At 45.3% G+C, this 13,811-nt stretch overlaps 1 protein-coding gene across 3 annotated transcripts in view; it reads left to right on the forward strand.

The window, feature by feature from the left end:
• GPLD1 (glycosylphosphatidylinositol specific phospholipase D1) overlaps positions 1–13,811 on the forward strand; it is a 68,838-nt gene that overhangs the window by 46,735 nt on the left and 8,292 nt on the right. For all 3 annotated transcript variants that reach the window (XM_032247625.1, XM_032247624.1, XM_032247626.1), the window contains 7 exons: positions 180–254; positions 352–508; positions 1,350–1,491; positions 2,464–2,569; positions 2,655–2,748; positions 10,897–11,073; positions 11,436–11,596. In XM_032247625.1, the coding sequence (XP_032103516.1) occupies positions 180–254; positions 352–508; positions 1,350–1,491; positions 2,464–2,569; positions 2,655–2,748; positions 10,897–11,073; positions 11,436–11,596 (912 nt within the window). The remainder of the gene's footprint in view (positions 1–179; positions 255–351; positions 509–1,349; positions 1,492–2,463; positions 2,570–2,654; positions 2,749–10,896; positions 11,074–11,435; positions 11,597–13,811) is intronic.

A 13,811-nucleotide genomic window follows, 5' to 3' on the forward strand; every position in this document is an offset into this window, starting at 1 on the left:
CCTGGTCTTGAACCCCTGGCCTGAAGCGGTGTTCCCACTGCGGCCTCCCAAAGCACTGGGATTATAGGCATCAGCGGCCATACCTGCACCCAGAGTCAGTCTGTGCTGTCTCGCCGCTATTTAAGGTTCTTGGGTCACCACCAGCGCCTCATGTCTGTCTGCTGTCTGTCCTTATTTAGGGTGCCGTGTATGTCTACTTTGGTTCCAAGCAAGGAAGAATGTCTTCTGCCCCTAACATCACCATCTCTTGCCAGGTATGTTGACCACTTCAGCCAGGCGCAGAAGCCTGGGACTTGCATCCTAGCTGCCACCAGGACTGGGTAAAAGGTGCTTTCCTGGTTTCCTCTTCAGGACGTCTACTGTAACTTGGGCTGGACTCTGCTGGCTGCAGATGTGAATGGAGACAGTGAGCCTGATCTGGTGATTGGCTCCCCCTTTGCCCCAGGCAGAGGGAAGCAGAAGGGAATGGTGGCTGCGTTTTATTCCGGCCCCAGCCACAGTGACACAGGTAGTGCCTGATGGGGGAATGGGTGGAGACCGTGGCCGCTGTGTGTACAGTAACTTACCCTGCACACAGGTTGATGTCCTTTTTTCGTATTCCGCATCATTTCACCAACATTTTCACACAGTCTGTTACTCTTAAAGACGTTCTGGCATGTGATGTGCATAGATTCACTGAACATACAAAAAGTGACCCACAGCTTCTAGGCAGAGACCCAAAGAGGGCAAGTAGACTGTTGTCACAGTGTCTCCACGTAAAATAGAAACACTGAGGAGGCTTTGTACCAAAAGCATCTCACAGGTGCTGTCGACTGTGCCTTTTTTTTGGGGGAGGGGGGGACAGAGTGTCCCTCTGTCACCTAGGCTGGAGTGCAGTGGCATGACCTTGGCTCACTGCAGCCTCTGCCTCCTGGGTTCAAGCAATCCTGCTTTCTCAGCCTCCCAAGTAGCTTGGACTACAGGCATATGCCATCACACCCAGCTAATTCTTGTATTTTTAGTAGACATGGGGTTTCACCTTATTGGTTGGGCTGGTCTTGGACTCCTGAGCTCAGGTGATGTGCCCCCCTTGGCCTCCCAAAGTGCTGGGACTAGAGGCATGAACCACCACACCTGTCCCAGGGCCTTTCTAAATAACATCTTCGGCTCCACAGAAGCTTTGGAAATGGATTTCTCATTTTTGACGTTGGGGTCCTGGGATCATCATAAGGACATATAAGACTTTCAGCGAAAACTCAGCAAAGTGAACCCATTTCTATTAGGCTGCAAAAAGGACCCTTTTTTTTTTTTTCATCCTAGTAGTCCTCTCACTTAAAGTATTAACAAAAGGGACGGGTTGTCTTCTTTAGAAAAACTGAACGTGGAGGCGGCTAACTGGACGGTAAGAGGCGAGGAAGACTTTGCCTGGTTGGGATACTCCCTTCACAGCGTCACCGTGTACAACAGAACCTTGCTGCTGGTGGGGAGCCCCACCTGGAGGAATGCCAGCAGGTGAGGCTGGTGCTGAGGCCTGGGACCCGTGAACACAGGGGCAGGCACCTGCTGCTGTGGAGCCCACTGAGTGTGGGGCGCAGGGAAAAGGGCGAGGAAATGCTTGGCCTTTGAAGGAAAGGGCAAGGCTCTGGACAAGGTTGCAGATTCTCCTCCGTAGAAATTTAAAAATACAATAGGCAAGTGTATTATTGGCTCTCGGTTCTGGAAGTTAGAAGTCCAAGATCAAGGTTGAGGTCAGAGGGTCACTTTCTCCCGAGGCCTCTCTCCTTGGCTTGCAGATGGCTGTCTTCCCTCTGTGTGTGACCCATTCCCCACTTCTATTTTGCTCTTTTTGGAGGAGGGGGTGTGGTTCACTCTGTTGCATAGGCCAGAGGGCAGTGGGTGATCATAACTTACTGCAGCCTCAAACTCCTGGGCTCAAGGGATCCTCCTGCCTGAGCCTCCTGAATAGCTGGGATTACAAGTTTGTGTGCCCATGCCTAGCTTTTTTTTTTTTTTTTTTTTTTTTAATTTAAAAACATTTTTGTAGGGATGGGGTCTTGAAATGCTGCCCAGGCTGGTTTCAAACTTGCCTCAAGGGATCCTCCTGCCTCTCCTCTTCTTTGAAAGACACCAATTGTATTACATCAGGGTCCTCATCTTAATCACCTCTTTAAAGATTCTGTCTTCAAATAGAGTCACATTCTGAGATACTGGGGGTTAGGACTTCAGCGTAGGGATGGGGGGACCACAGCTGAGTCTCTAACAATAGGTACCTCTATACTTGCTGTCAGCTGGGAGGCAGGGTGGGGGTTGAGGCACCTGCAGAGCCTGGATGTAGAGAAGAACTCCGACAGTCCCGGTCACAGGGCCAGAGACCCTGCTGGGAGGCCTGGAGCGGGGAGGTGCATTTCCTTCCCTTGCACCTTTGCGCCGGGCCGGCCCTCAGTGTCGCTTCCTGGCAGCCAAGCCCAGTGTGTTTCCTTGTAGGCTGGGCCATTTGCTACGCATCCGAGATGAGAAAAAGAGCCTTGGGAGGGTGTATGGCTACTTCCCACCAAACAACGAGAGCTCGTTTACCATTTCTGGAGACAAGGTATGGCAAGCCTTCCCCCACAGCGAAGTGGACACACCAAGGAAGCTTTCTCTGCTATACAGTATTGATTCATTGCTTCTCACAGGCAATGGGGAAACTGGGTACTTCCCTGTCCAGTGGCCGTGTGCTGATGAACGGGACTCTGACGCAGGTGCTGCTGGTTGGGGCCCCGACACACGGTAGGTCGTGCACCCTGACACCCCGCTTCCTTCCACTCACATGGCTTCTTGTACACGTCCTGTTGGAGGAAGGGTACCAGATCTGCAGCCGAAGAGATCTAGGTTTAAATATTTCTTTTTTTCATTAATAGCAATTTATGTAACTTTGGGGAAGTTACTTAACCTCTCAGAACTTTGGGATCACCATCTACAAAACTGAAATTATAAATACCTATTTTAGGCCCACTGCAGTGGCTCACACCTGTAATCCCAGCACTTTGGGAGGCTGAGGTGGGAAGATCACTTGAGGTCAGGAGTTGGATACCAGCCAGGCCAACATGGTGGAAACTTATCTCTACTAAAAGTAAAAAAATTAGCCAGGCATGGTGGTGCACACCTGTAATCCCAGCTACTCAGAGGCTGAGGCAGGAGAATTGCTTGAACCCAGGAGGTGGAACTTGCAGCAAGCCACGATCAGGCCACTGAATGCCAGCCTGGGCAACAGAGAAAGACTTCATCCCAAAAAAATAAAATATCTATTTCAAAGGTTTGTCGAAAATGACGTAAAGTAACTTAGTGTGTATTAAAGCCCCTATCCCATTGAAGTTGGAGCTAGAGAAAAACTCTGTAAGTCAGTTCACTAGGAATAGGTTTTTTGAGACAGCAAGACTGTCTCAAAAAAGAAAAAAAAAATGGTCCTCATAGTAGAGGGGAGCAGCAGTGCTGTTACGGCTCATGGCAGCCCTGACCTCCTGGGCTCGAGTGATCCTCGCACCTCAGCCTCGAGTAGCTGGAACTGCAGACATGTATCAGCCACCACATTGTCTAATATTTTATTTTTTATAGAGACAGTGTCTCACCATGTTGGCCAGGCTGGTCTCTAGCTCCTGGGCTCAAGTGGTCCTCCAATCTTGTCCTCCCAAAGTGCTGGGATTATAGGCATGCTGCACGGTACCCAGCCCTGAGGACATAGTTTAATAAGTCATTATTCTGTTTACTTTATGGGAAAGAAAGTCTTTTTTTGAAAAAAGAACAAAAACTGTTCCCAGCCGGGCACGGTGGCTCACACCTGTAATCCCAGCACTTTAGGAGGCCGAGGCGGGCGGATGACGAGGTCAGGAGTTAGAGACCAGCGTGGGCAACATGGTGAAACCCTGTCTCTACTAAAAATGCAAAAATTAGCCAGGCGTTGGTGGCATGCACCTGTAATCCCAGCTACTCGGGAGGCTGAGGCAGGAGAATCACTTGAACCCCCAGGAGGTGGAGGTTGCAGTGAGCTGAGATCACACCGCTACACTCCAGCCTGAGTGACAGAGCAAGACTCTGTCTCAAAAAAAACCCAGAAAACCTCCAAAGTATTCCCTCCTAGATTATAAAGGTGAATTATGCTTACTGTGGAAATCTGTGAAAATACGAGGAACTATATAGAAGGAAAAAAAATCACTCCTTCCACAAAAATTTAAAAACTGAAGCTTATACTATTTATGATATTGTCATGCCTGATTTTTTGACTTGTTTTATATCTTGAGCACATTCTCAAGTTAGTAAATACTCTTCTAAAACACGATTTTTGACATCTGTATTGCATTTTTTTTCATGCCAACATTTACAAACATCATCCTGTTGCTGGATTTGTAGGTTTGTATCCTATTTTTACGCTATTGTGAATAAGGAAATTATTGAACACTCAGGTACCTGATCTTTGACTACCTTTCTGATGAGTTTTTTGGATAGATTCCTGGAGATGGTAATTCCTGGAGCAGAGGATCTAATCTTTTTAAAAGTTCTTCTTGTATATCATCAAACTATTTTTCAGAAAGACTTTTGTTTCATGCCATATGGGAAAGATTTGAGTAGTAACCAGAAGCGGATCGGGCAGGCCGGGCACAGAGGCTCACACCTGTAATTGCAGCACTTTGAGACACAGAGGTGGGCGGGTCACTTGAGGTCAGGAGTTAGAGACCAGCCTGGCCAACATGGTGAAACCCTGTCTCTACTAAAAATATAGAAATTAGCCAGGTGTGGTGGCATGTGCCTGTAATCCCAGCTACTCCAGAGGCTGAGCCACAAATAATTGCTTGAACTTGGGAGGTGGAGGTTGCAGTCAGCTGAGATTGTGCCATTGCAGCCCGGGTGACAGAGTAAGACTGTCTCAAAAAAAAAAAAAAAAAAAAAGGAAGTGGATCAGGCAAAGGAATGGCTCAATTTTTCATTGAATTGAGGACACAGCATTAAAACAACAAAAAAGTGCTGACTTAGCTTTGGCATCTTTTTTTGCTTTTCAGAGTCTAGGGAGTGATTTCTGAGCTCTTGCAACACACATTACTAACTTGATTTTCTTCATCACTCTTTCTACCCAAGTGTTGTGAATTAGAGTTTCTCAAACTTCCTTGGCTTTGGTGTCTTTAGTCTCTTAGTAATTTTTTTCCTATTCTAAAGTATAATACAAAATAGAAGACCGGGTGTGGTGGCTCATGCCTGTAATCGCAGCACTTTGGAAGGTTAAGGTGGGAGGATCACTGGAGTCCAGCAGTTCAAAACCAGCCTGGGCAACACAGTGAGACCCTGTTTCTACAAAAAATTTTAAAAATTAGCCAGATGTGGTGGCATGCACCTGTGGTGCTAGCTATTGAGGAGGCTAAGGTGAGAAAATTGCTTGAGCCCAAGAACTTGAGACCAGTCTGGGCAATATAAGGAGACCCTGTCTCTACAGGGAAAAAAAATAGTAGCATGGTGATGGTGCACGTGTAGAGCTACTCAGGAGGCTGAGATGGAAAGATCACTTGAACTCAGGAGTTCAAGGCTGCAGTGAGCTATGATCACATCACTGCACTCCAGCCTGGGTAGCAGAGTGAGACCACATTAATAAAAAAGTTAAACTTTTTTTTTTTTTTTTTTTTTTAAATTATATTTTTTATATGCACATATGTTATAATTTAACATATGTACATAACATATAAGTGTATATTATATATGTAACATATATACATGTACAACATATATATACATTAATGTCACAATCAGCATATTTATATATTTCACCCGCATTGTTCAGATTTTCCTAATTTTACTTGTATTTCACCCACACAATTTGTGGGGCCCAATTCCAAATAAAAATGCAGGACCCCTTGTTAAAAAATTGTTGACAATTTGAAGTCAGAGACAGGACAACATAAAGACAGGCATAGGACCTTTCCAATGCAGCGCCTGTGTGATGACATGGGCACACACCCTGTATTTATGTCCTAACCACTTAGCTCCTCTGGGCACTGTACAGCTTCTGTGAGCTTGGAATCAGGTGAGACATAACTTCCCTCATTTGGTAATCCACCGCAATTTTTGCATAGTGCCTGCATTTGATCACACCTTTCCTGAGCATGCAGCTTTGCAAAGATGTGGCATCACTGAAAGGAATGCAGGGCTCTCATGTTGAAACTGTGACCAGCCTCCACCTTGTAGTTCATGTGGTATCAGACAGATGTCACTGTTAGCTTTGAAATTTCAAAAGATCTACAGCATCTCTGGGAGTTCGCTGAAGCACTTCAGTGTGCAGTTTGGGAATTGGAGCTGTAAGGCACAGATTAATCTAAATTTGAGAATTTTGATTTTTTTTTTTTTTTTTTTTTTTTGAGAGGGAGTCTCTGTTGTCCAAGCTGGAGTGCAGTGTTTTTAGTAGAGACGGGGTTTCACCATGTTGGCCAGCCTAGTCTCAAACTTGTGACCTCAGGTGATCCGCCTGCCTCCACCTCCCAAAGTGCTGGGATTACAGGTGTGAGCCTTCATGCCGGGGCTTAATCTCCTTTTAGGGGATCGCCTGAGGACGCTATTCTGGAGTCTGACTGTGTAGAGAGCTAGTTCAGATAGTCCCGTCCCTGACAGCCTGTCCTCTGCCTTTGTCTCAGACCCTTGGGTCAGTGGTGGCCACTGCATGTAGCAGTTAAAATATTTAGCAGAGATTTTAGAGTGCTGAGTAATCGCTCTGAAGTTTTTCAGGATGAAAGAGGTAGCAGCGATGGCAAGGCTGAAGTGAGATGGGCACTCTGGCACTGATGGTACAATGTAAATTGATAAACCTGTCATAGAAAGAGGCTTGATGAAATGACAACAGCCTTGAATCCTTTGAATCCTATATGCACCACTTCTATGTATCTGTTCTAGGAAAGTATTTAGGACTGTGGGAAAGAATATTTACCACAAGACAGTTCATCCTCTATATCCATATTTGTGGGTTCAACCAACCATTGGCAGAAAATATTTGAAAATACAATGGATGGTTGACTCTATCCTGAATATGTATAGAATTTTTTCTTGTCATTTTTTTCTAAACAACATGGTATAACAATTGACATAGTATTTACATTGTATTAGCTATTATAAATAATCTAGAGATGATTTAAAGTATAAGAGGATGTGCATAGGTTATACAAATACACTGTATCTTAAATTTTTCTTTTTTTTTTTTTTTTTTTTTTTGAGAGCAGAGTCTTGCTGTATCACTAGGCTGGAGTGCAGTGGCATGATCTTGGCTCATTGCAGCCTCTGCCTCCCGGATTCAAGCGATTTTCCTGCCTCAGCCTCCGAAGTAGCTGGGACTACAGGTGTGCATCACCACACCTGGCTAGTTTTTGTACTTTTTTTAGTAGAGGTGTGCATCACCATGCCTGGGTATTTTTTTTTTTTTTGTATTTTCTTTGTATTTTCACCATGTTAGCCAGGCTGATCTTGAACTCTCTAACCTAAGGTAATTCATCTGGCTAGGCTTCCCAAAGTGTTGGGATTACAGGCGTGAGCCACTGCAACCGGCCACTACACCATTTTATATCAGGGACTCCTAGGTATCTGTGGAAGGCTCTGGAACCAGTCCCCCTGCATACAGAGTAATGGCTGTTCTTTGCAGTAACAAAAAGCCAGACATAGCCTAAATGTGGAAAGAATCAGATTTAAAATTTTATAATTGACAAAATCTCCATTTTGTTTAAAATGTGTGTGTATAGATACCTGCCTACCTACCTGCCTCACTCCGTCTCCAGAAATAAATATATATAGTATATAAATCTTCTTTATGCTTTTTTTTTTTTTTTTTTAAAGAGATGGAGTCTTTTTATGTTGCCCAGGCTGGCCATGAACTTCTGGGTTCAAGTGATCCTCCCATCTCAGGCTCACAAGCAGCTGGGAGTACAGGCATGTGCCACCGCACCTCGATCATGCTGCTGCTGCTTTTTTTTTTTTTTTTTTTTTTGAATATTTTTCACACTTTTTAGAATGATCAAATATAAAAGGTCTTCTTGATACCTTCATAGTTTTGACTCTTTTGCAGTAATCCAGAAAGCCAGTGACATTAAGTAACTTAGAGTTGATAATTTTTCTTTTTAAGTGATAGGGCCTTGTTCTGTTGCCCAGGCTGGAGTGCAGTGGTGTGATCACAGCTCACTGTAACCTTGAACTCCTGAGGTTAAGTGATCCTCCCACCTCAGCCTCTTGAGTAGCTCAGACTACAGGCACGTAGCATCATGCCCTATTTTATTTTGTAGCAGTGGGGGGTCTCACTGCATTACCTGGGCTGTCTTGAACTCAGGATCTCAAGTGATCTTCCTGCCTCGGTCTCCCAAAGTGCTGGGATTATAGGCATGAGGCACCATGCCTGGCAGGTTTATGGTTTTTCTGAGATGCAGGTATGAAGCACATTACAAGATGACAGCCTCTTTCCTGTGGCTTTCAAAAGAACAGAGTTGGTGAGATGCACCTGTGTTTTACAATAGTTCTGTTTTCTGCTGCCTCCACTGGAAGAAAAGTTCTACTTGAGAAGTAAAACATTGTGTGTATTTAAAAAATACTTGCCACCCCCACAACCCAAACATAACCCTAGGCGCTAGTGCTTATGGGAGAAATGAAGACAACATAGAGGTCTAAAAGATAATGGTCCTTAACTGGAAGGTTAAGCATTACAGAAGGAATTCTATGTTACAGCAGCAGTGTAGAATTTGGGAATTCATAAAGCCCTCTGCACGTAGCCCTTTTAAAAGCCAAAGTTCTTTTGAATTACTTTCATTACTAAAATAATATAGAAATGCCTACAACAGTACCTTGAGTTTTTTCTCCTTAGTTGTCTAAATGTGTATGATAATCCATTGTTTAATTTGCATGATTCAGTGGGTGAGGTGTTTTGAATGGCTGAAGTTTCCAAGTGTCTATATTCTTCTAATTCTGAAGAATGAAAAAAAAAAAACACTTTGAAATTATTTTAAATTATATTCTCTTCTTTAACAGAGTGTGATGCATGTTAGAGACTTGGGAGTATTGATTAATCAGAACTCATCCTCATCCTTGTGCATTTCAAATCATTTTCAAAGTAGACTCATGAATCATTCAGATGGATATCAAAATATATACCTCTGAAGAGCTGACATAGTTGGAGTAGAGAACACAGTCTCAATGGGCAGCCCTATTCAGGATTTCTAATTCTTGCTCCGAAAGCCAGACCTTGGGGTGGCTTCTGTGAGATTCTCTCATGTGCAGTGGGACCAGCGTTCACCCTGTGGGTGGCAGGGCCAGAGGGAGAAGCCTTAAGCACCTTCCTGCCTGTGGAAGAACTGAGGCAGGGAGTGGACAGAGCTGGAAGTATATTACTGTTTTCCTGGGTGCTCCAGGGAGCTGATGGTCCCTTTAAAAAGCATGAAAAGAAAGGGAATGAAGATTTTTCTCTCATTTCAACTTTTCTTGATACTTTGGGCTTTCACTCTGAATATTAACTATCATACTTGATTGGCACATTGTTCTCTTAGGAGGCATTGTGTCAGGTGAGGTTGTTTACCCTGTATCAGAAAGCTCCAGATTGCTGAGCTTTTACGAATACTGTTTGTTATTTCCTACTGTTTTCTTGCTATTATTTCTGACTTACTGGTGACTCTGAGCTCTCAGTGGCTTCTAGTGAACCGTTTCCCATAAACAAGGCACAAGTTTGTCCGGGGGGGGGGGAAACACAGGTCAAATTAGCTCAGTTTTACACACAAAACTCTGGACACTGATGTGAGATCATATCCATGTGCTGACACTTTGCCAGCATATGGCAGACTTCTCAGAGGGCACCAGCCACGCCAACCCACAGGTGACACTGATATTTCTGAAATCAAAGCTGCGTTCCAAATAAGAGTTTACAGTGAAATTCCAACAACTAACTTAGTCTGCTGAAAATTTATTAAGTCAGAAAACATTTTATTAAAATATTTGTACAGGACCAAGCACCATGCTAGGTACCGTGGACAGAGACGTGACCCCATTGCTTATGGAATGTTCGCCTAAGGCAGGAGACACAGAGGTGAATCCAGAGCGATGCTACGCTGCTGTGGGTATTGGGAAGGCACTGGGCACAGCTCATGTCCACTATCAAATGTTTGCCTGAACTCAGAGGTCCTGGGGTCAGGACACAATCACCTGCCCATGTTTTGTGGGCCCCAGCTTGTTGCAGTTCTTGGAGTTCTGCAGCATTTGTGCCCCGAGCTAAAGTCCCACTGGACTTGGTGTTACATATGTTAGCACAGGGAAGCCGCCTCTGCTGTAGACCAGGGAGGTTAGGAAAGGCTTCCCAGAGGAGGGCACACCTGAGCCAAATTCTGCTGGATGAGTAGTAGCCGCCAGCAGAGGGATGTGGGCAGGGGAGCAGGAAGGGTGTGTGCCTCTATTCCAGGCGGAGAGCACGTCATGTCCGAAGGCCCAAATATAAGACAGAATGGGCTGGGGTTTCAGTTCCTTACAGTGAAGCATGGGTAGAAGAGTTAGTGGTGCTAGGTCCCCAAGTGGGAGTCAGATTGCGTAAGGCCCTGTGAAGAGTTTGGCCTCCATCCTGAGACCACATGTGTTTGGATGTGTCAGTCATGGGGGTGACCTGGGCAGTGTGTGATGTGAGAATGTAAAAGGATGGTTGTGTGGAAACTGTATGATGGGGATAAGACTGGAAGAAAGAATACCTGCCTGGAGGGAAATCACCGAACGTCTCTTGTGTTTGTGCTATGGTGCCCGAGCTGGTTGTACCTCTCTGACTGCTGGAATTGACCAGCACTGAAACGGACACTGTGGTACGATCCCGTGTGATCGGCGTCACTTGAGTGAGATGCTGTTATGTGTTCTGTAATGCCTTGATTTTTGTGAGGCCAGAATTGTGGTTCCTTTCAGATGACGTGTCTAAGATGGCATTCCTGACCATGACCCTGCACCAGGGCGGAGCCACTCGGATGTATGCGCTCACACCCGACGCACAGCCCCCGCTGCTCAGTACCTTCAGTGGAGACCGCCGCTTCTCTCGATTTGGTGGCGTTCTGCACTTGAGCGACCTGGATAACGATGGCTTAGGTAAGACAGGAACAGGACCTGTTGCCAAGGAATGAGTCCCTTTGCCCAGCAGACCAATCTCCTAATTGGATCATCTGGGCTCTGCCCTTATAAGTGACAGCCCAGTGGCCAAAGGACCTTTAGATAGATCTTGAATCAGATGAGATGGGAGAGGGAGTTGCACTCCTTCAAGGTGATGAGAATGACCTGTGGTAATTGCTGTTGATGAATGAAGAGGGAACAAAGGCTTTTGCCAGGATGAAATCAGGGCAGACTAAAGGAGACAGTAATATTACTTGCACGAGGTTGGGTTAGGATCCCGTAGCGGAACAAGGAAAGGGTGACAGGAGTCAGACCCTTCTGTGGGTTTTTGTTGTTTACAGATGAAATCATCATGGCAGCCCCCCTGAGGATAGCAGATGTAACCTCTGGACTGCTTGGGGGAGAAGATGGCCGAGTTTATGTATATAATGGCAAAGAGACCACCCTTGGTGACGTGACAGGCAAATGCAAATCATGGATAACTCCATGTCCAGAAGAAAAGGTAAAGTGTTGTATACAATTTATACCTTATTGGGAAAGGATCACTGATTGCTGATCCCTCGTTAACTCATGTCCCTTATAAAATGCTTACCTGAATTCAGAGGTCCTGCGGTTAGGACACCATCGCCTGCCCATATTTTGTGGGCCGCAGCCGCCTGTAGTTCTTACAGTTCTGCAGTGTTTGTCCTCAGAGCTAAAGTCCCACTAGACTTGGTGTTAAGTAGGTCCCTGGTCACAGCCTGCCACTTCTTGGTCAGGTGCCCACAGCACAGAAGAAAACAGGCCATAGCCATTGGAGTTCTTTTTTAAAACAGAGACAGGGTCCTCTTCCACCGCCCAGGCAGGAGTGCAGTGGTGCAGTCATGGCGCACTGCAGCCTCGAACTCATGAGCTCAGGTGATTCTCTTGTCTCAGACTCCTGAGTAGTTAGGACTACACACATGTGCCACCACACCTGGCTAATCTTTTTATTTTCTGCAGAGATGGGGTCTCATTATGTTGCCCAGGCTGGTATTGAACTCTTGGGCATAAGCAATCCTTCCACCTGGCCTCCCAAAGTTGCTGGGATTACAGGCATAAGCCACCATGCCCGGCCAGTCACTGGAGTTGCATTAAAGCTTTATCTATTTTGCTTTTTGTTTCATTTCTTTGTTTATTCCTTTTTATGGGTGAGTTTCCTTAAGTTACATTTCCTGGGCCTAAAACATTTGTTCATTATTTGACTTTTTTTTTTTTTTGAGACAGTGTGGCTCTGTTATCCAGGCTGGAGTGCAGTGGCTCGATCTCAGCTCACTGCAACCTCCACCTCCCAGGTTCAAGGAATTCTTCTGCCTCAGCCTCCTGAGTGGCTGGGACTACAGGCACATGCCACTCTGCCTGGCTAATTTCTTGTATTTTTAGCAGAGACAGGGTTTCACCATGTTGGCCAGGCTGGGATTACAACCCAAAGTGCTGGGATTACAGGAATGAGCCACTGTGTCTGGCCTATTTTTAAATATTTAATTTTTTTTAAAATAGCAAAATTATCCTGCTATAAGTCTTAATATAAAAAGTCTAAAAGAGAAAAATATGAAAACAAATAAATTGCAAAATTAGTGAAAATTTACTATGAAAATTTTAGAAAATACAAAAACGTACAAAGAAGAGAGTTAAAAATTATCTACCTAAAATTCCACTCTGTAGAGCTAACACCTGTTTAGAATGGATCCTGCTAGTACTTTTCCTGTGAATGTAATTACTACCATTTATTGTGCACTTAGTATGTATATGCTAAGAACTAGGTGTCATTCAATCCACATATAAGCTATAAAATTAACATTATGCCCCTTTACAGAAAAGAAAAATTAAAGGGCTGGGCTCGGTGGCTCAAACCTGTAATCCCAGCACTTTGGGAGGCCAAGGCGGGTGGATCATGAGGTCACAAGAGATCGAGACCATCCTGGTCAACATGGTGAAACCCCGTCTCTACTAAAAATACATAAAAAAAAAAAAAAAATAGCTGGGCGTGGTGGCATGTGCCTGTAATCCCAGCTACTCAGGAGGCTGAGGCAGGAGAATTGCCTGAACCTGGGAGGCGGAGGTTGCGGTGAGCCGAGATCACGCCATTGCACTCCAGCCTGGGTAACAAGAGCGAAACTCCGTCTCAAAAAAAAATTAAAGATCTCAGGGGAATGTGGTGGCTCACGCCTGTAATCCCAAGCATTCTGAGATGCTGAGGCAGGAGGATCCCTTGGGCCCAGGAGTTCAAGACCAGCCTAGGCAACATAGGGAGACCCTGTCTTAAAACAAGAAAATTAAAGATCAGAGAGGAACTTTATCCAAGTTTCCACTGCCAGGAAGGACGTGGCACAACAGGGACTTGAACCAAGCTCTGATTGTAAAGCCTGCTCTTAAGTATTACAATATGTCTGTGGATGTTTTGGTTAAGAACTGTGATCCTAGCCGGGAGCGGTGGCTCACGCCTGTAATCCCAGCACTTTGGGAGGCCGAGGCGGGTGGATCACGAAGTCAAGAGATCGAGACCATCCTGGTCAACATGGTGAAACCGTGTCTCTACTAAAAATACAAAAAATCAGCTGGGCCTGGTGGCGCATGCCTGTAGTCCCAGCTACTCAGGAGGCTGAGGCAGGAGAATTGCTTGAACCCAGGAGGCGGAGGTTGCAGTGAGCCGAGATCGCACCATTGCACTCCAGCCTGGGTAACGAGCAAAAACTCCG

The sequence above is a fragment of the Sapajus apella genome, unplaced genomic scaffold (assembly GCF_009761245.1).
Source record: "Sapajus apella isolate SASKATOON/1434 unplaced genomic scaffold, GSC_monkey_1.0 scaffold63, whole genome shotgun sequence".
Lineage (NCBI taxonomy): Eukaryota > Metazoa > Chordata > Mammalia > Primates > Cebidae > Sapajus > Sapajus apella.